The sequence below is a fragment of the Saccoglossus kowalevskii genome, chromosome 6 (genome assembly GCF_978046115.1).
Source record: "Saccoglossus kowalevskii chromosome 6, keSacKowa6.1, whole genome shotgun sequence".
Classification (NCBI taxonomy): domain Eukaryota; kingdom Metazoa; phylum Hemichordata; class Enteropneusta; family Harrimaniidae; genus Saccoglossus; species Saccoglossus kowalevskii.
In genome coordinates, this window is record NC_140646.1 from 2,251,223 (window position 1) to 2,277,510 (window position 26,288).

Below are 26,288 nucleotides of genomic sequence, written 5' to 3' on the forward strand. Positions count from 1 at the left end.
GTCCAATTGCTTTAATATTACATATATAGGTACTACATGTGGACCTCTCTCAGATTTGTTCATTTTGTGATGATATCTTCAATTCTCTAATTTTGATGAATATTTTTGTAAAAAGTTAGTTTTTGACTCACATGTGCGAAGCACAAAATGGGAGTCTTTGCAGTTAGTGTGTCTGTATATGTGTGTGTGTGTGTGTGTATGTGTGTGTGTCTCCGACTGTTCCACTGCTATCTCAAGAACCATACATCAGTTTTTGATGAAACTTGGTGCATAGATGCTCTGGGCCAATGCGCAGATTTGATTAGGTTTTGGTAAAAATCCATGCTTGTTAATTACCTAATTTGCATGATAATTAGGTAATTTTTAGATGTTCTATGACTGTTCCACTGATATCTAAAGAACCACTCATTGGATTTTGATGAAACTTGGTACATAGATGCTCCGGGCCAATGCGCAGATTTGATTAGATTTTGGTAAAAATCCATGCATGTTAATTACCTAATTTGCATAATTAGTCAATTTTCGGTTTTTCCACTGATATCTCAAGTACTAATCATCACATTTCAATGAAACTTGGTACATAGATGTCATATGACACTGCACAGACCTGATAGTTTTTATGGTAATATCAGTACATATAATTACCTAATTTGCATAATTAATTAATTTTCAGCTTTTGATATAAGTAGTGAGCATTACATTTCAATGAAACTTGGTACTTACATACTCAAGGACTATGCAGAGATTGATTGTTTCGGATAAATATTTGTGCATATTAATCACCTAATTTGCATAATTAGTTAATTTTCAGCTTTTCCACGGGTATCTCAAGTACTAATCATCGCATTTCAATGAAACTAGGTACATAGATCCTTTAGGACTATGCAGAGACCTGATTAGTTTCAGGGTATATAATTGTGCATATTAATTACCTAATTTGCATAATTAATTTTCAGCTTTTCTACTGATATCTAAAGTACTAATCATCACATTTCAATGAATCTAGAATTATGCAGAGAACCAATTAGTTTTTGGTAAATATTTGTGCGTATTAATCAACTAATTTGCATAATTAACCAGTTTCCAACTTTCACACTGATATCTCGGGTACTAATCATCACATATCAATGAATGTTTATACATGGATGCTGTAGGACAATAGACAGACCTGGATAATTGTGGGTTAAAATCTGTACATATTAATTACCCAATTTGCATAATTAACCACTTTTAAGCTTTCACACTGATATCTAAAGTACTAATTTCTATTTTAATGAAACTTAGTACAAAGATGTTCCAGGACAATGTACAAACCTAATTAGTTTGGGGTAAAAATCTGTTCATATTATTTCCCTAATTAGCATAATAATTCATAATTTGTTGGTTCTAATCACATTTCAATTAAACTAGGTACATAGAGTTTTTGTTACATTGCGCAGACCTCATTAGTTTTACAATCAAATCTGTTTATGTTAATTTTCTGATTTGCATAATTAGTTTTCAGCTAAGTAATTTCAAATTATATTTAATGTGTCTCCAATACTCTCAGCACATGGGAGTTCTTTCTAAGCTTTCTTTGATTCGAATTCTTGTTGAGAACAGTAAGTCTGATTGCTTTGATACAATGTACTATACATATTGTTCATTTTCTAATGATATCTTCAGTTCTTTAATTGAAATGTGCATTGTTAACAGCGGCGCTATCTCAGCCTACAGGCTGCTTGTTAAAAGGTAAAATAGAGTTTTTACATGATTCGTGATGATAACAGTTCAAAAGTATTTTACCAAATCACGCAATAAACACAATGATTTTTTTCTTGAGTAGCGTAAACTGTCAGATGGTAAACTCCGCTTTGACCATGTTATATTGAAGTGAAATTGATTTTGAAAGAATTTTAGCTTTCAATCTAAAGACTGTCTATCGCAGAAAGTATTTACTTACATAGAGGTGCTAATTTCACAAAATTTACTAGGTCTATTGTTTACAAATTATAATCCACAACTGGCATGATGTGCGTCGGTCAGTACATAATTATAATAACAATCGGACAATAGTCCTGGAAGCATTTCCGTGGTGGTCGCTAATTTTGAGTGCCGGTCGGCCGACCAGTGTGGCGAGATCCCTGCCATCAGAAAAGATTAAAATAACACCTTAAAAAACTGCTGAAAAATTGCTCTGGTCGGTTTCTTGGTCTCATTTTATATTTTTTAAAACCCAAACTACCGTTTAACGGTCCTGGGCGAATTTACGGCAGAATCTGGTAATAATGAGGTTATTAGATAGCGTAAAGTATGTTCTCAGATTGTAAGCAAATAACACCGAGTAAACGGCAAGGTAACGACTATGTCTAATTATAGTAAATACGTACTGCGTGCGTGACTCGAACCGGCGCTCGCGTACGGCACCTAATCGCCTAGCTTCACGCCACTACACGTCTTCCCCTCGGCCACCGGGCATCCCCAAAAAAGGATGCTTAATAACTGAGCTTATTACGTGCAGAGAACATGAAACCCGTCCACGCGATTCCTTTGTCGACAGCAACTATGAGTTTAAAATTATTTCTCAGTACATATTCACTGTTACAATGCTGTACCATTACTTTCACCATCCTACTACAGCCAGATCTGAAGGCCTTTGCCGCATTCTGGCCATGCTGTGTGGCGCGTATCGCGTGGACGGGTTTCATGTTCTCTGCACGTAATAAGCTCGGTTATTAAGCATCCTTTTTTGGGGATGCCCGGTGGCCGAGGGGAAGACGTGTAGTGGCGTGAAGCTAGGCGATTAGGTGCCGTACGCGAGCGCCGGTTCGAGTCACGCACGCAGTACGTATTTACTATAATTAGACATAGTCTTTACCTTGCCGTTTACTCGGTGTTATTTGCTTACTTTACTTCCTATGTCGACAGCAACTATGAGTTTAAAATTATTTCTCAGTACATATTCTCAGATTGTACATCGTTATATCAACCTCTACCACACATCTGTTGATATTCTAACTGTGTAGTCTCTAATAACCTAATGATGCCAAAACAATCTCAATATTAAAACTTTTAAAAAATATTGTTATTTTCAGGTGCGTATGGCTGCTTTTCAGGCCTTGGGTCCCTTCATCTCTACATTTGCAGATCCTGGTAAAACAGGTTTAACTTTTAATGCTGATGGATCGATTACAGTGAAAGCTGATGCAGAAGTACTGTGTGAACCTACTACCTCAGATAAACCTCACAGGACTCATAAACATAAAAATAAACAGCAGGATATGTTCATGGAAGTGGACGAGAGTTCGGGATCATCATCAGCCAAGATTTTCTTGACGCGGAGTAGCAGTCCACCGACAACGGAAAGCGACATTAGTGAAGCTGAAAAGGAAATTGCAGTTGATGAGAATGTGCATATGGCAGTTGGTGAATTAACTTTTTCGGTTGAGGCAAGTGCGAGTGAAACAGAAAAACCTGATGAAAAGGAAGAATTCAATTCATTTATGTTCTGGCGTGAACCACTTCTGTCTGTCGACGATGAAATTTACACATCTTCAACCAGTGTTACAGTTGGAGACTTTTCGGACGAATCAAATGACCATAATTCTTCAAGAGATAATACTGAAACAGACAGTGATAAAGTTCAAAATAGTTGTGATGGGGATCTTGTTGAACAAGTATCCGAGGTTCATCTGGAACCTGCGAACAAATGCACATATGAAGTTAGCAAGTTAACAGGGAACAAAGTGGAAGTGAAGGAGGTTGGCAGCCCCCTGACTGCCAGTGTGTGTGATGTGAATGAGGATACGGCAAAGGATAAGAAGCTGCATACGGCAAGTGTGAATGAAGTGAATGAGTTGACGGAGACTGTTCCAAATATTGGTAGTCAGCAAGTGCTTCCACAGCGGCTTAATGAGAACACAATGACAATTGTCAATGGGATTACAAGTACTCAGGATTTATTGGATGGCACTACAAGTGAGGGAGAAAGTGAAGATAGCTCAGTCGATGACGACCAGTGGAGGAAACAAGTTAGTTAAAATTATTCCTTCTTCATAGATTTGTAGTACTTCACATTATTGGGAAACTGGGTTTAAAATTGAAAGCCTGTCAGTCATTTGCTTTAAAAAGCACAACTTAAATAATTAATCTTTACCAATCAGACCAATGTATTCAGAAAATGGAACTGCTGGATTAATATAATACTGTAAAAGGGTTAATTATTCTCTTGGTTTTAATTTTGCTTATTTCGCTGACTGGAAAATGCGCTAAATTAAAACCCAGTGAATACGTAAAATTGAGCATAGAACACTATCTAAATGATAAAACCGTGAAATTTAAACCCAGTGAAAATTAGTCATTTAACAGTAAGTAGATAATATCACTGGTAATTTAGGCAACCGATAACTTCACAAAGCAGATGAAAATAAGCAGTAGCAGACGTGTATACTGTGTCCCATGGTTACAATCCCAGAGATCAACAGCTTGTCTGTTGATGTTTTACACTTTTTGTTGACAGATCACAATTTAATTTATGAAAGGATAAAATAATTTACTGTTCATTGTGAATAGATTCAAGGTCATTTATAGGTGATGTCAAAACTATTTGTCATTTGGTTGGTATATATTAGGTAACTTTTAAAATCTTCATTCTTCAGGTGATATTGCATGTCCAACCAGACACGCACCAACCAACCAACCAACTCAGGAACCAACCCACCCACCCAATTAACTAACTAACTACCTACCTACCTACCTACCTACCTACATATTTAATTAACCAAAGTGGCAGTCACTACTAATCTCATGACAGACTCTACCAATATTATATCCATCATGTACAGTGATTGATGACGTACCCCAATGTGTTTCCCTTCTAATCATGTGACAATATTCTTATCATCCCCAGGATGTGATCCCGCATGATCTACTGGAAAACTATCTGTCAATGATTGATCCCCAGCGTGCACAGACAGTTGACACTGAAATTGCCAAACATTGTGCCTATAGTTTACCTGGTGTTGCCTTTACATTAGGGAGAAGAAATTGGCATTGTATAAAAGATATTTATGAAACATTAGCATCTGACATGCAGGTAAGGTTTGACATTAATCAAATACAACACTCACAGATACACGTTAACAGTGATACATCTGACATGCAGGTAAGGTTTGACATTAATCAAATACAACACTCACAGATACACGTTAACAGTGATACATCTGACATGCAGGTAAAGTTTGACATTAATCAAATACAACACTCACAGATACACGTTAACAGTGATACATCTGACATGCAGGTAAGGTTTGACATTAATCAAATACAACACTCACAGATACACGTTAACAGTGATACATCTGACATGCAGGTAAGGTTTGACATTAATCAAATACAACACTCACAGATACACGTTAACAGTGATACATCTGACATGCAGGTAAGGTTTGACATTAATCAAATACAACACTCACAGATACACGTTAACAGTGATACATCTGATATGCAGGTAAGGTTTGACATTAATCAAATACAAGACTCACAGATACACGTTAACAGTGATACATCTGATATGCAGGTAAGACTTGACATGTACTAATACGCGCGTCACAGTGCTACTTTACTCACTATTTGTATATTCTGTGGAAATGATAGAAGAGGCTGTTAGTCATGGACCAACATTTTCCAACTTTAGTTTTTCTCATGTCATATTCTTAAGGTTTTGTAGTGACAGTTCTCCCTCCCCCCTAAGTTGTTACAAAAACAATACATTATTTTGGGGTGTTAAAACTTTATGACAGTTTTCTTTTGTAATTATGACTTCAAATTACTAATATCCACTTCCTTTATTCCCACACACTTTGTGTCCTCTTCATACAGGTATCTTAATACTTTAAGGATGCTGTACACGTTTTTGGTATTGATTTTCTAAACTGATATTTTCATATAAAATATTTACTGAACAACACAAAGCTATATATTGATGGAAAGCTTATTTCACACTGGATATGAAATCGACAAGATAGTGTGTGTGTATGGACGTGTATAGTCACGTGATCTCTGTGTAAACACAAAAAGCCATTTCCGGTAAAAAAATAATTGGACCAATGAATAAACAAATTTAGTGGAACATTGGCAACAAAACAGTTTTTCAGACGACGCTCACCACCATTCCGTGTTAATTGAGATATATATCTACATGATAGTTGGAGAAGAAATAATAATTTATCTATCTTGAAAAAACAATGCGATCTGGTTCTTTCCGGTATTCAGAAATTAGAATGTAATTTCGAAACAAATAGAAAAATAGAAAAATCCCAGCGCGGCTTGAGAGGGAACATATCAAAGAGTGTCTGTGCGAAAAATTAGTATAATGCGTCCACTAAAACTCGAGATCAAAGGCCTGCAGTTGCCGTGAATCGCTGTTTTGTTTAACCGAGAAAATGGCAAAAAAACTTAGCAGCAACGTATCGTCGGCTAACTCAAAATCCGTTTGTCCCATGGATCAAAACAAACTCATAATGAATAGTCATGGTATCTGTCTGTCTTAATCATGCAGATGTGTGGATATATGTGGTCGCAATTGGTTATAAAGTACGAAATTATGCTCCTGAATCCAATAGGAAACAGTTTCACGGCGTGACAAAGCCGCGCCAAAATGACGTCGTGATTTACATATTCATTAATACGTTGTGGGAGGAGACACTCCTTTTTTGGAAGACTCGTTACCATACATTGCCCTCCATGGAAGGTCATTCTCTTGCTCAGCTGCTGAACCAATAACCGTGGCTGAACGCACCACCAGAGTCAACTACATGTAGTTTTCTTTCCAAGATTTACTTTTACTGCGCGAGATGTCTCGACGAAGATATGTATTATCTGATTTGAATGGCAATGAGGGGGGAGAGAAGTCACAGCGAGTGCTGAACTGAATCAGGAGATGCGATCACTTAGGTTTAAAGTTGTCTGTCGATCGGGCGGTGAATTTTCAGTTTGTTTGCTCCGTTATTATGTTTTCCGTTTTTTAGTTCCCAAAACTGTTGTGACAAAATTAGTGTGATGATTCTTTTTCCATCTTCAATGCGTAATACATAGTACCGGAACAACTGCTGGCGGGGACTACTGCTCGTATCTTACATTCAGTTCACTTTCTATATCATGTATAACAAATCTAACTTCATTGAATCCGTCAAATTATCTATTGAGAATGTGAAGATTAAGAAAAATGAAACAGGTAAAACAAGGATGCTCACACACACGCTTTTACAGCTGTTTGTCTCGTGCTTTACGTGTAGCCATGGTGTAGCCAAGTCCGGGCACAAGTGTTTCACTTCCGACTCATTGTGGTCGGAGTCCATGACACGTAATTTGGTCACGAAAACAAAGTCTGCCATGTGCTCAAATTTTCTACCTTCTGTTTATACCTCCATGGTCTGATCAATTAAATCGTGGAAGGTACCTTCCATGATTAAATTTTCATAATAATCGCTTTACATACTGTCGACGTTCTTCTCCAAATTTCCTTGCATTCGTTTTCTTTCGTCACTGTCATAGTCGACCCCAAGACTGTTTCATAGTCGACTGCTTGAGGAGCGAGAAATTCAACGAAATTAAATTTGTGAACGATTGTAAATGGAATGCGTGTAACTTGTACCTCGGACTACTAATACTTGTACCGTATTACTAGTCTGAGCTTGTACAGAGACTGTTTATATTTGCTATGGGTGGTGACTATTATGCAAATTATCTGTCTATTATGTCTTTATCTGATTAATTAAAACATAGCTTTCAAAACACTGACATGTGCTTTTGTTTTTAATTAACAAAAATTGATTTTTACACCCTATTAAAACATCCAATTCACTTTTTTTCCTACTGAGTGTTTGCTCCTCCTTGTAGTCCAGCATTGAAAAATACAAAAAAGTGGTGTACAGCATCCTTAATTGTTATTTCAGTGGAAAGTAAGGCGGACACTGGCTTTCTCAATTCATGAGATGGCTGTTATTTTAGGAGACCAAATCACGTCTGATGACCTGGTGCCAGTGTTTAATGGCTTTCTTAAAGATCTAGATGAAGTCAGGATTGGAGTTTTAAAACATTTGGCTGATTTCCTTAGGGTATGTATCAGTGTGTTTTTTACTTTTCCAGCTGAGAAAGGTTTTTACTTGGATTCAAAGTTTAGGTTCCCATATACATTTAATTTATTCCTGGGTTTGTTACATAAAACAGCTTTAAAAAACATAATTTTTGTGTTCACTCGGCCTGGTTTTAAACATTTAGTGAAATGTTTACACTAAACTAGATTTTTGAAAATAAACTGGCAGTTCACACGCAATTTGGACAAATAATGTATTGATATGTTACATAATCAGAGATTTTTTGAAAAATGCTTTTCTTTCATAATCAGCTGCGTACAGTTCAAAACCTTTTTGTTTGTATCTTATCTGCTTATACATGCACTTTAGTGTGTCTAGTTCATAATCCAGTATGGGTTTTTGTTTTGTGGATACTTTGCCTACATTCACTTGTTTTTCTGATCAACATGTACGTTTTCTGTGTTTGTTTAATACTGAAGTTAAGTAAGTTTGGCTCATTCTGCAGTTTTCTTTTTCAGCTTCTGAATAAAGGTATGAGAAAGGAATACCTGATTAGGCTTACAGATTTTTTACAAACCGATAACCAAAGAAATTGGAGGTTTAGGCATGAATTATCACTGTAAGTTACTTGTTACTATAAATTGCATACTTTTAATGTAAAACATAATATCACCCAGTTTATCTCCATACACCAATCACTGTTCATGAAGTTGAGTTATTTAGTGTGTTTATTGCTTCAATGTAAAATGAGGATTATATTGACACTGCTGTGATGGTTTATTTCTTCTGTTGTATTACAGGCAGTTGGTCGCTTTATGTGATTTATTTTCACCATTAGATGTCATTGAATATATCTTTCCTATAGCAATAACGTTAGCAGGCGATAGAGTAGCTGAAGTTAGGACACTCGCTTACAAATTGGTAAGGTTATCACTATGTTACAGTGATTCTGATGCCCACCATATTAGCTCACTAAGCATCAGCAATTTGATGGTATTTTTTCAAAATGTTCTAATTTTGTTAAATCATTTCAGGCTAAGGGCCTAAGTTTTTTCTGTTAAATATTAAATTTAGTTTTACACCCAATTGTGACACTAATTACCATTTTGAAATAATGTCCAAAGACTACTGAACCCTGGTGGTTATGTTTGGGAAAATGATGATTTGCAGAGGACAGATGGTGAAAGTAGGATAACTAGGCCTATGGAAAAATGTTATTACATTTACACTGAACTACTTTTCCTGTCATTTTTTAAACTGAAAACTGTCATGTTTTAAACTGAAAACTATAAAACATGCATGCTGTCTAAGAACTGCAGTGACTACATAGCATCATTGGTCAGTTTGTCCCATTACCATAGCCATGCAAGTATATTCAAATGTGTGGGTCACTGAAACCATACTCTACAGTAGGTTTAAATGCTGCATATGCAATTCATGTGATCTACAGGTGATTGACATTAACCAATCATATTTAAGGTCCATCAATTGTCAGTAAAATTACTGTCAATGCTTTAATTATTCACTGGGTTTTAATATTTGCTATTTTCACTGGGTGAACATATGAAATAACTAGAACTCATTATTTCTCTGCCAAATTTGTGAACTTAGAACCCAGTGAATATGTTCAAAACATCAAAATAGTGAAATTAAATGCCAGTGAAAAATTAAGTGTTTCACAGTAACCATAAAATGCAGCTTGTCCATTGATAGTAAAATATGCCGATAGTTGGTTTGTTAGTGTTTGGTAATATTTATTATATCAATTTGTCAACAGCTCAGTATAATTCTGAAGAAACTACGAGATGACAATAGCCTTCATAAAAGATTCATAGATGACATTGTAAATAGATATGCAGAAAGCAATAGATGGTTTGGAAGGCAAACGTGAGTGTCCCTGTGTTACACATTGCAGCACAGTCCTTGTTACTAATCTACAAATGCTCATTGTTTAAGGTAGAGATGCAGTTTATTTGGCTTGCTTTTTAGTTGAGTAATTAGACAATGAAGATAGTATTATATATCCAACATGTTATATATTTTCTGAAAGCTTATTATACAAACTTTGTAAAACTTGTCTTTTTTTTAAATATCCAGAATGCATTTTTGATTTTGGGTCAAAAATATGCTTTTTTGGGCAAAAGTGGTTTTAAAAAAATTAACTTAAAAGCTTCAAGTTCGTTTGTGGGTAAAATTACATCACTGGATACCTTGGTATACTACTAATTCAAATGCGTCCGCTCATCTCTCTAACGGCTTTCAAACTCGCACAGCATGACCTCAAAGTTCACTTTTATATTTTTGCGTAATAAACTGTCCAGACACATTTTGAAGGGGGAGCACCTTGTCAATAATGTGTGAAAATTTCGAGGCAAATGGCCAAAGCGTCTATCAGCTATTTCAAATTAAAACCCAAGAATTCACCAAAAATAGAAGACGAGAAAAAGGCTAATTTGCATATTTGCGCGTTCAACCGGGAATTACTGCTTTGTCATACTTCGTCAGACTTTCTAGACAATTGAAATTGAAAAGTTAACGTATAGACATAGACATTTGATGTAAAATCGTTGAATCAGAACAACTGCTCTTGAATATATAAATCAGAAACACATCAATCGTACCAGTGTTTTGATGGGGTCGGTAAAAACACGTGGCAATGCCCAGTAAATATGACGTCATCTCATGAATTATTAAACAGGGGGCGGTCCTAAGAAGCTGACCTTTTATCACGACCAAAACATCATGGCTTCTCTTCCATGTATTTTCAATAAAAAATTTACGAGTATTTCAGAGCCTATGGTTTACCGTGAAGAGTACAATGTAGGATATTAAATTATTTATCCTCGATGATTTTTACGTAGTATTAAGAACCAACTCCAGGAAGCGAACGCACAATAATGAATAATCGCGTAACCCTAGAATTGAAACGCGAGGCACAGAAGTTTTGTTTAGAGTTTCCAATCCTATTTTTCCCACTGCAACGAATTTGTTAAAAGAAATATTGGAATATTTGTTTTTATTTTTTCCGATTTTGGTACGCCCTATTCAGGGATTTTCTAAGACAGTCGCAGACAATCATCGCACGGATGCACGTACAAAACATGCTGTGTACTACTGGCAACGGATCGCACGGATGCACGTACAAAACATGCTGTGTACTACTGGCAACGGTTGGCGACATACCGTAAAGGTTCTAAAATTCCGACCGGTTTTTAAATAATTTGTTTTGGAAATCTGACATATTTTGAGAGTGCAAAATTAGGTGTATTTCCGAGCGGTCGAATTTTTCTGAATAGAAATCAGCAAATGAAAAAATGGGGATGCCAGACAGTGTGCTTCGTTAGTTTTGAAAAAATGGATTGTCCGTCAAATTGATGTAAACTTCCCCATGTTTCAGGTAAAAGCAAAGGTTGTGACCGAGTTGTAGCCTAAACAACTCAAAATCAAAACAAAGTCATCAATCAGTAAGTATTATGACAAGGAAAACAAAACATCAGACATGGGTCAGCACAAAACTAATATATGTAGGTCAAAAGAGTTGTTAATGTATCAAGTTACCTCTCTCTGTGATTTATTTTTCATGGAAATTATTTGCTTGTTTTCAATTAATTTTAGGGTACCTCTGCAATTTATTTTAGCATTGTCAGTTGTTTCATTGACTTAAACAGAGTTTGTCCGGTTACAAACAAAGCTGCCTCGCACCACCTAGCAAAACTTGCGAATGATCGAAGTACAAAAGATACATGAAAGTTTGTATCTCCCCGACCCAGTGCAATATATCCGGTTAGAATCAAAGCTCAAATGTCCCTTATTTGAGGGACCAGATTCTGACGTGAATTCGAGATTGGATTTAGAAAAAAATAAAATGGGACTTTTAAGGTGCACTTTGGCGTCATTTTCGGACATTTCAATCATTCCTGACTCCTAAAATAGAGTCTAAGTTTTACCGTAGTCATTGACGCCTATTCAAGAGTATGATGTTTATTGTGACTAGCGTGAATGGGTAAGCTTCGTTTCGACAATGAGCTGTTATCACTGTAAACAATGTTAAATTATTCTTCACATGCTCAGTTTATTTTTTGAGAACAATTATTTAAAAATAAAATCTCCCAGTCAATCAGCAACTCGGATTCACTCTTCTGGGGAAAGTCACGCTCACATCGATTTTGTTTTTCGTTCGGCGGTCTGATGACTTCGATGTAGATTTTGCCTCTTCCGACATAGAAATTTTCTTAAAAATTCTTTCTACCTCTTTCTTTTCACACCACGCATAATTTAATGATATAAATTAGGAAAAAACACCGAGGAAATATAATGTTTGGTTTGCTAGCGAGCGAGAACCGATTTGAGAATAATTGCACATACGTGTGATTGAATGAACTATGACCCATACAATCGCGATTTGCATATTGTCAATCAAAGGTCCTGTTATTTGCTTACTCATGCAAATTAGGCAATTGGACATAAACATTGCCACGTGTGAGTGTTTTTAGTCCCCGTTCGGACGGAGTCCGAAAATGGGGACTTGCGTCCGTCCGTGCGTCCGTGATCACCTGTATCTCGAACATGCATGGACCGATTAAGTTCAAACTTCACTCATACATCACACATTATATGGGACATATGCACATGCATTTTTTTCATGATCCCATTAACGATAGCCGAATAGCGGCCATTTTAAGGCCGAAAATGCATCAAAATCGCACATTTTCACCATTCCGGACCCGGATCTCAGTTATGCATGGACGGATTTTGTTCAAATTTGGTACATACATTAAACATAATAGGACCTTGATGCACGTCATTTTTTTTTTCGGATCAAGTTCGAAATGGCCGACTGGCGGCCATTTTGTTTTAAAGAATTCAGTTCTGGATCCGTATCCAAGACATGTCTGGATTGATCAAGTTCAAACTTCACACACACAAGGTACATCATGTCACAAATAGATATGTGCATTTGTTTCATGATCCGCTTAACAATAGCTGAATGATGGCCATTTTAAGACCGAAAATGCATTAAAATCACGTATTTTCACAATTCCGGAACCAGATCTCAGTCATGCATGGATGGATTTTGTTCAGATTTAGTACAATGTGTTGTACATATGCAGGTGCATTTCGGTCATGATCTGCTTTGAATGTATATGTCACTCAAATATGAACGGAACGGGGACGTGTCATTGACAATGACTTGTTTATTTTTAATCGGAAAATAACCAGCAGTTTTAACGGTGTTTCAATAAGAATTCATTGGTCAAATTTTGACACAATGTTCTTTAGATAAAATTTTTTATGAAAAACGAAAAAAAAACTATTTTTGATTGAAATTCACAAATAAACTCCATCTCTACCTTAAGGTGTCGCAGCTGAATTAGTAAGACAACACCAGTAATCTGCGAAGCTTGTTGCCTACGTTGGTTAGACGGTCGGTGATATAATTGATCATTTAAAATTTTTGCCATGTATGAAATCTATTTTACAATTAAGTTTATTTATTTTAATTTCAATTTGACATTATATAGTTATTCTACCAGTTATTGTTGTCTGGTTATAGAGTGATTGCAGCTTCAGTCACATATGAAAAACCAATGTGTATTTTCTTTGTCATTTGATTTCATGACTGTCGGTTGACATTGATTTCTGATGTACAAAAACCTATTTTGTTGATTTTCAGTTTTGCTCATCTGTGTCAATCACTGTTAGCAGAAGAGTCACTCTGTGAGGATGACTTTGCAGAGGAGCTATTACCCCATCTGCTAGAATTAGCAAGGGACAATGTGCCAAATGTACGCCTTGCAGTATCTCGAACACTGGCCAGTCACGTTATACCCTCAGGTAAGTCTCATCTGTAATTCCAATTCCTTCACTCCTCAGACTTAGACGATTATTTTAGTTCATGTCTGTCTGTCCTCGCCTGTATCTGAGAAGTGCATTGACAATCAATGTCTATTCAAGACAGCTGAATATTTTTAATGCTGAAAATTTAATCACAATGGAGCATTTCTGTTATACCACAACCAGATCTCTGTTGTGTGTATACATTTTGTGCAAACATGATACATGCATTGGACATCATTTTGGTTTTGTTTTTTCAGATTAAATGTGACCAAGTGACTGAAATTTAATAATAACAAATGTTTTCAAATCATGTCTGACATGCCTTGACTGATTGCAATTATACATTATACACCATACCACACTATTAGCATCAGGGTTCTTCCCAGGGCTTTTTAGCACAGAGGTCCTCAGCGCTTTACTTAGGACCTCGGCGCTATGTGTTCCGACCTCGGCACTTGATTTCATTTTTGACATGCCAATATCAGATGTGCAAAAGCTTTGTTCGCCACGCTGGTCGGCCCCGACCGTCACTCAAAATTAGTGACCACTGCGGAAACGCTTCCGACCAGGACTATTGTTTGATTGTTATTATAATTACTTACCGACCGACAGGCATCCTGCCAGTCGTGGATTATAATTTGTAAATAGACCTAGTCGCACGATACATAGCGGCTAGTCAATTTTGTAAAATTAGCTCCTCTTTGTTTGTAAGTAAATATTTTCTGCAATAGACAGTCTTTAAATTAAAAGCTACAATTCTTTTTAAAATAAAGTCTACCTCGATATAACATGGTCAAAACAGAGTTCACGATAAATTTACGCTATTCACGAAAAAAACTTGTTTATTGCGTGATTTGGTAAAATACATTTGAACTGTTATCGCGAATCATGTAAAAAGTCTTCTTTCAAGACCTATTTTCCCTTTTAAAAATTGCTAATCACCTCTTTCGAAAACCATCATGCAGTTTTCAATTGAAATTGATGCCAACACATCGTGCTACAACATTGCTCAACTTCCGCAATGTAATTTTTAGCTCCGCTGTCGACTTATCATATGAGTGATTGTCCGTCGTTGTTGTCCGTGTCAATGTTTTACTTTTTCGACTTCTTGAAAACTACAAGCCTGAATGCTTTGATACTTGGTGTATATGTACCTTGGGTAGACCTCTCTCTGATTTGTTCATTTTGTGATGATATTTTCAATTCTCTAATTTTGGTGAATATTTTTGTCATTTTTGGTAAAAAGTGATATTTTCCACATCTTGTTGAAAACAGCAAGTCTGAATGTTTTGATACTATACATATTGTTCATTTTTACTTTGCCGGTACCATCAAAGATGGAAGGGAAAGGTATATTAAGGGAAAAATTTTGTCTGGCGTTGTCGTTATCGTCGTCATTGTCGTCGTCGTCGTCGTTGTCGTCGTCGTCGTTAATAATTGTTATTGTGTGCATAATAACTTTACTAATTCTATTCCAAACTTTATCAAACTTGGTCACCTTATTCATCAGTATAAAGTCTTCCCTGAGTTTGAACAACAGATGTCCTGTATGAAAATATCATGCAAAAATTGAGAAAATCTGATAAAATATTTTGACTGTTTCTACTTGACTAATCACTGGTGATACACATCAAAGGTCACTGATCTCAGTGGAAATATGCATTGTTGTATGTGTTCAATGAAGCAAATGATTTATCTTGTAATAATATCCTTGGTAATGTATCTCAGAATCCCATAATGGGTTTCCAAACCAACTCATGGAGAGATTGCACAGTCTGTTACACATTTGCAAACCTACCAATAAAATCTTTACAGAAAACAAGATGTCAGAAAATCAATATAAGCACTCCTATGAACTGGGTGCCTAACTTTGATCAAGATCTGAAGCTAATAGAAAATCTGTTTAGTTCAAAGTTATCAAATCAAAAACAATACATAAAAAATACATAAAAAGCAAAACATTTCATCCACATTTTAAAAAGAAAATTGTTCTAAAATATATGTATTCTGTATTAGACAAACTTCATTCGACAAATGAAAACTCACAGGAATATGTTTCAGCTATTAGAACAGAATGATAGAGTTTTTATAATACTGGTTTAAAAACGCACTTCAAAGATTGCAGTGTTTGAAGATTTGCATACAAAGCAGAGCTTGCAACATAACTATTCATAAAGGCTGTTTTTTTTTTTACTTTTCATATAATACAGTAGTCGCACAATGAGGCAGTTCATATTTGTCTCAGTGAATCATTAATTTTTGACAGACACCTGTACAAAATACTTGGACAAAAGGCCAGCTAAGATTTTCTGTTATCTTGCATGTTTTATGAATCTATTCACGTCTAAATGCAGCACTTTTTTTTTTGCGATGAGGCATTTGTTTTAATACTAAAATATCTGAATTACTTTGAATAAATCTGGAAATTATGTCCCTTAATATAATTAAACAAATAAGGCACCAATGTTTTTGTAAGATATTTACATCTTTAAAGGACATTCGGTAGACTGATTCCCCACTGTTGGTTCAACCCCAAAACTTGTTTGTATTCAAAATTAATTATGACAATGCATATTTATATTGAAACAAACTATGTTAAAGGAATTATATTATATAACAAAGGGCAAGGTCACCAGAGTTCAACTATGTTTTAATGATGTCTTCAGTTCTTTAATTGAAATGTGCATTGCTAACAGCGTGGCTATCTCAGCCGAGAGGCTGCTTGTTATGATCACTGCCATTCGGGAAAACTTCAGATTCTACATTACCATGCAGCATTTTGATTGGTTAATGCCATTCTTGACCCATCGGGTCAAAGGACACATACTAATTTTCACAAACATCATGGCGGGTCTGTTTTTTTTTTTTTAGTTCCGCTGTTGACTTTGTCGAGCAGAGCTTATCATATGAGTGATTGTCCGTCGTCGTCCGTGTCAATGTTTTACTTTTTCGACTTCTTCTTGAAAACTACAAGCCTGAATGCTTTGATACTTGGTGTATACCTTGGGTAGACCTCTCTCAGATTTGTTCATTTCATGATCATATCTTCAATTCTCCAATTGCTTTGATATTACATATATAGGTACTACATGTGGATCTCTCTCAGATTTGTTCATTTCATAATGATATCTTCAATTCTCTAATTTTGATGAATATTTTTTACATTTTTGGTAAAAAGTGATATTTTCTTCTTGTTAAAAACCACAATCATTTATGGTGAAAAATGATATTTTTGAATTCATGTTGAAAACAGCAAGTCCCATTGCATTGATACTATGCATATTGTTCATTTTCTAATATCTTCTGTTCTTTAATTGAAATGTGCATTGCTAACAGCGGAGCTATCTCAGCCGAGAGGCTGCTTGTTTACCAAAGCAATCGAGTGATCAAAAATAATTGCTCCCGATAAAAATAAGTTGGATTTTACTTTCATTTCAAAGAAGTAACATTTTTTGAGGAATTATTGGTATAACATCGCCAAGTAAGTTATTTCACATAGTAACTTTGATGATCGGTTTGAAGTTTTATTTGTTCGCTCATTAATGTGAATGTAAACGTTTTAGAAGTTGATAGTACTACTAATAAATTACAACAATACGCCAATTAACTACATGGTCGATTACTTTTTGAAGAAGAATGTAATGGAGTAAATAAAATCATGAAATTCATGAACGTATTTCTGGCTTAACTTGTCGAATGCGTTTCATTCAACGTTTTACAATAGACATTGTTGCAATTTAATTAATTTATTTGTGTTTTTATTTAGTCTGCAGCATTTGTATTTCGAGTGTTTCATACTCTTCTAAATTGTGAAACATGTGTTGATTCCATTAAAAAATATATTTGCACTGTGACTGAGCTCATCAATATTCATAATTGTAAATAAGTTCTGTTAATTAATTAATGAAGGAAAGGTATGTAAATGATATGCAAATTAGTTGCAGCACTATGCATTTTTTCTGTGGGGAACCCTGTAACATGCATTTGTTTCAAGTTGTTATTTAAAGTGGCTCGTTCTCGATTTGTATCCTAATGATTAAAGCTGAGGAGTTGTCACCTGTGCATGCGTCAGATGGCCATAGCCTGTGCGCAGGTGACTACCCTCTCGCTTTAAACGGCAGGTCATGATTTGTTTATTCTTCAAACATCAGAGTATACATGTGTCTGTTCCACTGATGTCTCAAGAACCAATTATCTGGGATAATAGCATAATCTGCTGACTTGATTTTTTTTGTTGAGATACATGCATATTTAATGACCTAATTTGAATTTTTGCTTTGGAGATGTGTTTCTAATATAGTAAATACAGTATTCATTATTTGTATTCCATACTGAATTTTCATCAATTTGGCTTTATTTTAAGTGTTGCTCAACTCAGAATTGCTTGAAATTCATAGAAATTGATATTTTATGCAGTCACATCACATTACTAACATTTTATTGCTGTTCAACCAATGGAAATTATTTCTAAGGATGCAATAAATTCATTATATTATTATCTGAAAACTTGCAAGCAGTGTTCACAACATGTTGTGTATTTCTAAGCTGCATATTAGACAGTTGACTACTTTAATACATCACATTCACAATTGTGCAGTCAATAGAAAGAAAATTACTGTATAATACTTTATTTTCGCTTGGAATTCATTTTCGCTGAAGGGATGATTCAGGGAAAATAAAAATCCAGCGAATATACTTTTTTTTCCCATATTTCACATTAAACTCATCAAAAATCAGCGAACATTAATTCCAGCGAAAATAAAAGTATTCCACAGTATTTGAAACTGCCATCTACCTTTAGTTTTTTAGCTCCGCTGTCGACTTTGTCGAGCGGAGCTTATCATATGAGTGATTGTCCGGCGTCGTCAGTGTCAATGTTTTACTTTTTCGACTTCTTCTTAAAAACTACAAGCCTGAATGCTTTGATACTTGGTGTATATGTACCTTGGGTAGACCTCTCTTAGGTTTGTTCATTTCATGATGATAATCTTCAATTCTCTAATTTTGGTGAATATTTTTGTCATTTTTGTTAAAAAGTGATATTTTTGACTTCTTGTTAAAAATCGCAAGTCCAATTGCTTTGATATTACATATATAGGTACTACATGTGGATCTCTCTCAGATTTGTTCATTTTGTAATGATATCTTCAATTCTCTAATTTTGGTGAATATTTTTGTCATTTTTGGTAAAAAGTGATATTTTCGACTTCTTATTAAAAACCACAAGTCCAATTGCTTTGATATTACATATATAGGTACTACATGTGGACCTCTCTCAGATTTGTTCATTTTGTAATGATATCTTTAATTCTCCAATTTTGGTGAATATTTTTGTCATTTTTGGTGAAAAGTGATATTTTCTTCTTGTTAAAAACCACAATCATTTATGGTGAAAAATTATATTTTTGAATTCTTGTTGAAAACAGCAAGTCCCATTGCATTGATACTATGCATATTGTTCATTTTCTAATGATATCTTCTGTTCTTTAATTGAAATGTGCATTGCTAACAGCAGAGCTATCTCAGCTGAGAGGCTGCTTGTTTCAACTTCTTATTAAAAACTGCAATTCCAATTGCTTTGATATTATATATATAGGTACCGTAAAAACTCGATTAATTCGCGGTAGTAAAAATAATAATTTATTCAAGTGCACGAATTAATAGCGTCAAAACTGAAATTATTGGTTTTTGGTGCGCGAATTAAGAGTACTTTTTGATCAATTCAAAAAGGAGCTGAATTTATAAATTTATTAGTGATTTGTTTTGTTTTCTAATGAACACTATTACAGGACGTTTTTTAGTGCCTCTGAGACTCTTGGCTAGCGACATTCATGGCGTATAGTCGGGCAGAGAACACGCACTGCGTCAAGGACCACGCACCATGTTACACTTGAAATGAAACAGTGAAATGGCAAAGGTCACTCTGTACACAGAGCCGTCTAGCTGCACTGTCTTTTTTTTTTATTTTTCTGGGCATCGCCCGGACGATGTTATGGCAGATATTACGAAGCCCATCTTGTCGGGGAAAAATAACCCTGCGTTGATAAAAATGGTCTCAGAAAATGTTTAGAAAAAATGTTTCGCGTTGACCAAATATAATCATGCAAAGTATAAATTCAAAGTGTTTTAATACATTGGTGAGAGGTCGCATCACTAAGAAGGAAAAGCAAGCCAAAGTCGAAACGGGGTGCATCATGGACATGACACAACACACGCTGCGACAACTGAGTGATCAGCGTCATAATTTTGGGACGCAATTGAACTTCAAGTACTTTTTTGCGAAACTTGTTGCGCGGCGATGCTGACATCAAGTGTGTGTTGACCGAATTTTGACCCCCAAGTCACGCGCTGAACTGGCGCGTTACCTTAGCGACCTTCTTTTTTTTTCGTGCCTCGCGCGTCAAACTAGTAAAATTGTTATTATATCCGAAGGTACTGTAATTACGCAGCTTGTATGCAACTCTGTACTGGCTTGAATATATCAACTTGAACGTCGTTTACTTAGTGCACTGCTTTTCTAATCATGCAAATTTGTTTACAATGTTGTACCAGCTCTGTACTTCGTTATGTATTGCTTTCATGATAATTAGTTTTTTTTCCACTATTGTTAGGGCACTGACCCGGGGTATTGGGTCTGTGAATATTTCAATATCACCGACTTGATAATGCGTTGCATTCATAATAATTACGCAAACATAAACATACCATACGTCAAATAAAATTTTACTATAATATAATAAACTCTGGGCAGCGGACTTCGATCGCATTATTCACGTACATTTCGACTGAACTCTAATAACCACGCGTTTGAATTACGTGCGGCACTGGGCAATGATAAATTTAAATTCGGGCCACCCAGCTTGACGCAAATCAATATAGTTACTTGTCATTTGTTCGAAAAATCTTTTTAACTCTCACAAATACCATGGACACGAAGAGTTAACTGGGGGTTAAATGAAAGGGAACGTCTTTTTTGGACAAAAAACACATCAGTACAAGATTATGTGTGCAAGGTTAGATTTGTAGAAGGTACATGACCGCTCAACCTTGTGTTTTTTACCGAATCCGGTTTAATGAAAATGTGACACGAGGTCAATCGCCCGACCAATCAAAAATGTCAATTTACGCACCATAGGGCGGTTCACTTAAATGACGTAATAGAATGATGGCGGGCACATGGTCGATGCAACCCTGTGAACCAGCGACGAAAAAACCCTGTACTAAGCTTTCCATTACGGAAATTCGTAATCGATGTGCTGACCGATGGATATTTATCGACTAAGTAATAATCTTGCCCAACATCTGTAGTGTCGTGGGGGAATGATTTTTTTCACGTCAAATCTTTACCGAACCTAAACTGCTTGCTAACTGAAAGGCTGTAAATGACGGAGATCATCTGCGATTGCGGCGACACCAAGTACTGATAACATAAAATTATCTGTATATTTTTAATGTCTTCATGCAATATATTCTGAGTTATCCACTTTATTCTGGCCCGCGAATTAATAGGATACAATTTTAAACATGTTTTTGAACGCCGCGAATTAAAAGGATACATTTAAAAATTAGCGTTCGAAAATAAAATGGGTGCGCGAACTAATAGACCGTGAATTAATCAAGTTTTTACGGTACTATATGTGGACCTCTCTCACATTTGTTCCTTTTGTAATGATATCTTTAATTCTCTAATTTTGGTGAATATTATTGTCATTTTTGGTAAAAAATGATATTTTTGACTTCTTGTTAAAAACCGCAAGTCCAATTGCTTTGATATTACATATATAGGTACTACATGTGTAGCTCTCTCAGATTTGTTCATTTTGTGATGTCTTCAATTCTTTAATTTTGGTGAATATTTTTGTAATTTTTGGTAAAAAGTGATATTTTCGACTTCTTGTTAAAAACTGTAAGTCCGATTGCTTTGATACTATACATATTGTTCATTTTTTAATGATGTCTTCAGTTCTTTAATTGAAATGTGCATTGCTAACAGCGGAGCTATCTCAGCCGATAGACTGCTTGTTCAGTTGGTCTTCATGTTTTGAAGTGTGCATGCAAGTTGTTTCAGTTACATTTGTTCCTTGTACAGCTGTGTTAATTGAATCATTTTGTATTACAGATTACTTCTGCAGCAAGGAGAACCCCAAATATGATGCGTTACAGTATGTGTTTGTACAGTTACAGGAAGACGCTGATCGAGATGTTCGCTTCTATATGGCTCAGTCCAATAATATGTACATCAATTTTGCTGATGGAGATAGTGATGTAAGTCGTGCCAAAATATTCTGCAGTTGTGATTCTCAGTCAGTTTACAAGGCTGCATACAGCAAGGACAGTTTAGATCAGAGATCTGCTTAAAAATGAATCGGTGATTATATTAACCCAAAGTCCAATTATTAGATTTGTGATAAAGATGCACAGAATATTTTGTCAACTCCTCTGAATGTTCTCATCGGGTCTCGCTACACCACAATTGCAATCCCTGGTTGGAATACTTCTAGGGTGAAGTGGGTGCATTATGCTTTGCATATAATTAACACAAATGCTGTTTCTGATGACATGTCTTGTATTGACAATTAACAGAATGCTTTATAGTTGTTGGGTGCCTATCACTATGTGGTGTACTGATTACTACTTATAGGCACATGTTTCTTACTTAAGCATACATTCCATATTACTTTGTAGGAAATTATAAAGTACATGTAATAATGGCACCACAGTGTGGTATCTAGCATAAAGGTGGGCGCAGTGCAGACATTCTTTTAATCGTTGCATGATTTCAATACTTTATTAATAGTTTATAGCATGCCTGTATTCTGCACATGGTAGGACTGCCTGAATTTAGACGGGCAGGCTAGTTGCAATATTGCAGCAAGTATCTTGCTTCACTTGGTTTCTCAAGCATGTTTACTTTTTTTAATTATGCATTTATTTAGAAACTGTCAATTATTAAGTCTGACACATTAGGAACTGACACATGGATAATGCAAGTCATTAGTAAATGGTGGTAACTCCCTCCCTCCCTCCCTCCCTCCCTCCCTCCCTCCCTCCCTACATCAACATTTTGAAAGGTATTTGTATTATTATAAACTCTAAAATGTTACCCCTTCAAAAAATTCAACAACCTAATCATTGAACATATTCTTGAAATTTAATGGCTTCTAAAATTTTGATTGATTACAGAACTGTTTTTTGTCCTTCTGCAGTCTTTCTATGGCAATAATTCATTCATATTTATAATCTGCAGGGTTTTTTTACTCTTAATAAATTAGCCAATTCAAAATTTAAAGGGTGGCAGTCGTCGCGCCGCGTCCTGTTCGATATGGGACTCGTAGCACCGTATACAACGCATGTAAAATACATTGTTTATTTACATGGAATTCGAACACGTGCTGCGCGACGACCGCCACGCTTTAACATAATCCTGTATTCTAAAAATTCAACTTTCCGAACCTTCTTATTTAAAAGTAGTTGAAATTTCATGTTGGCTCATTTTGCAGTTGAACATACTTTTGTGTACATTTCTACATTGTATGGCTGCTTTTGTATTGCCTGCACAATGTTTTAAGTTCACTAATGTTTGTTTTTAGTCCATATATTTGTGATTTTTGACGCACACAATGAGAAATTAACTTTTACTCCTCCAAATCCAATGAATTGAATTGCATTTCAGTTTTAATTTTTTGTCACACAATCATAAGATTTTAGCAGAATGTCTCCCCACATCTTTCAAACTAAAAACAATAAATGCATTTGCAAATTCTTGAAAGGATGAATTGACAGGAAAAGTTATTTGTTTGGGCATAGCCTTATTACACTATATGCTATTTAATACATCTATAGGTTGAATGTTAGTGGTGTCATTAAATTTTGCCATGGAAACTCAATTAATGCAAGTATGATTATAGCACTGGGCAATGATTTTTCAATGATTTCAATTGTTTGCTTTCACATGTCTTGACAAACTTGTGTTACTGACTTGCACTACCGTATATAATTTGTTACACAACGCCCATTCAACCCATATTGAATGTGATACACATGTACCTATATTTGTCTTGTATGTTAATCTGTCCCAGCATTCAGTATCCTATCATCCACCACCCTGTGAAACATTCATTTGTAATCAAGAATAGTGAATATTTTGAAATCTATTAGGAGTGCATATGCCTTATGTGCTTCACATAAAGCAAATATGGTATCAATGTGCCATATTTGATTTGATACAAATATTATGTTCGTACAGTTTATGCAAAGCTACTAACAAGATTGTACTTGATTGGCTTAGCCAACCTTAACAACTAACATTCAGACCAATGAGAGTGTAGCTTGTTTGTTGACATCTTATCTTTTAAGTACCCAATTTAATGATGGGGGAGAGGGCACTTCATACATTAACTTGACATGGGTTTTTTTTTGTGTTTTTTTCATACTAGGAACCACCTGTGTAATAAGAATATATCAATGTTTCTTCAATCAAGTACCGTCGTCACAACCATCAATGAGTCTTCTGTAGATTGAACCTTTACTGTGGCCTTTCCTGTTTGCCTGTAGTGACTGTTTTGTGGTGCTTTTCTTTTAAGGGGGATTAAATGGTTATTCAAAATGTGTGCCCTTGCAATAATTAAAAATCACTGCTTTGTTGGCAGTTTAATTAAACTTATTTGTTGTGTGTCCCAGCAGTTCTCGTATTGCTTTAGCTTTTTTTTTTTTTAAGTTGTGCATTTATGTAATTGTCCCCACAAATGTGTATCTTTGTGTAATGAACTTGCAAAATTAGAAAAAATTTAATGCAAGACATGAACTTGATCAGTGAGTCTCTTTACTATATTGCTGGATACATTAGATTTTTATTATGACAGTCTTCAATGTCTTAGCTTGTCAGTGTTTAACTTAACAGTACTTTACAATCTCAATAAAAATAACTTATCTGCAGTAAATGTGTGCATTATACAGTATATTTGTACCATTTTAATAATGTCCATCTCCCTGTGTGCAAACAGAATCTTGTGCAAGCTACATTGACATGTGTGCTAAATAATCTACAGTATGTGGATTGCTTGTCACTTTAATGTATGATTTGTATTGTCTAATAAAAGAAAGTAGTAATGGCTTTCCATGTGCTGCATCATCCATAGTTAGGTGCTAAACTAAACCACGTTTTCATTTGCTGTAATTTTATGTCTGATTATTAACTTGTTATACTCCTTGAACTTAATATGCAATGTAGGAAGCAGCTCAGGTAAAACTAATGTCCACTTGCATTGTTATGCTGCTGATTGCTTCAATATCTCTCTAGGTCTTATTTACAATACAACTTTAGTAACTGCTTTTTGTTCTCGGGAGTACCAAGTTGGGCATTTATTCACTAATTTATTGTATTGTCTCCAAATGTATTTAATGTGTGGAAATTATCCAGTCTGGCAAGTTCTCCATTTTTTGAGTGATGTTTAAAAGAGTCATTAAATTGAAAAATATTTGTATAAAACAATATTGTAGATACAACTAAAATACTGATATTTTTACTCTGGGAAGTTTTAGTGATTTCCGAAATTTTTTCAAACTACATCTCCAAATTCTCTATTTTGGTAAGGGCAAATATTATCTTTTGCTTATTTTTGGTTATCATAAAATCATTTACTCATTTGGGCTATTTTGGCCTAAATTGCATCATTGCCATGGTTTCAGATAAGCTGATGCAGCTTTAGATTTGTCTTTCAAGAATTGTAATTTTTTTTCTGCCTTTTTATGGTATAGAATTTCTGTATGGATTGTACTACTTTCATATTGAAAGATTTTCTCATATTCTTCATCTTGTCTTGTAGTATACAGCTAAATACTTTAATGTCTTGTTTACATGGGATTAAGACTTTGATGAAACTGTCTGTGACCAATCCTCTTTTACCAATCATTTCCACCCTGCCTCTTCAAACAACTGTTGATGAATCAGTTGATGAAGTGAAAGTATTTTGCGACTTTACATACTTTTTAAACCCTTGACAAGCCAAACGATGTGTAGCATACATAAATCTCTCGCAATAGTTTTGTCCCCTTTTCACGCGGATCTGTATGTAATTTTGTAAAAAATAATTTCTTGATGCAAAATGTCTTATAAAATAACAATAAAGGAACTTCCCCATGAAATCTGTTTTTATTATGTGTTCTTTTTTCAACTACATGTTCAAACATTGAAGAACCAGCTTACAGTTTCAAGTACAATTTTTAGTCCTAATCTCAAAAACTTGCTCTGTGTTCACTGCAGCATTTTTGTTGGTTCCAGTTCAAACTCTGGCCAAGACGTGGACTTCACTTGCAGCTCAGATATGCTTGGACCAACAACTAAGCTGTTCTTTTTTGTTTTTTCGATAATGTGCA

At 35.2% G+C, this 26,288-nt stretch overlaps 1 protein-coding gene across 3 annotated transcripts in view; it reads left to right on the top strand.

Annotated features, from left to right (window-relative positions):
• LOC102804979 (serine/threonine-protein phosphatase 4 regulatory subunit 1-like) overlaps positions 1-26,057 on the top strand; it is a 132,458-nt gene extending 106,401 nt beyond the window's left edge. Inside the window, exons 10-19 of one of the 3 annotated variants that reach the window (XM_085499946.1) lie at positions 3,075-4,010; positions 4,889-5,074; positions 7,935-8,096; positions 8,594-8,694; positions 8,876-8,996; positions 9,853-9,962; positions 13,750-13,910; positions 22,033-22,178; positions 22,599-22,652; positions 24,350-26,057. In XM_085499946.1, the coding sequence (XP_085356072.1) occupies positions 3,075-4,010; positions 4,889-5,074; positions 7,935-8,096; positions 8,594-8,694; positions 8,876-8,996; positions 9,853-9,962; positions 13,750-13,910; positions 22,033-22,178; positions 22,599-22,619 (1,944 nt within the window). In that variant the 3' untranslated portion in view covers positions 22,620-22,652; positions 24,350-26,057. Of the gene's footprint in view, positions 1-3,074; positions 4,011-4,888; positions 5,075-7,934; positions 8,097-8,593; positions 8,695-8,875; positions 8,997-9,852; positions 9,963-11,472; positions 11,942-13,749; positions 13,911-22,032; positions 22,179-22,598; positions 22,653-24,349 lie in introns of those variants that run through there. The other 2 variants (XM_085499947.1, XM_085499948.1) reach the window with 2 other exon arrangements.
• The last annotated feature ends 231 nt before the right edge of the window (positions 26,058-26,288 follow it).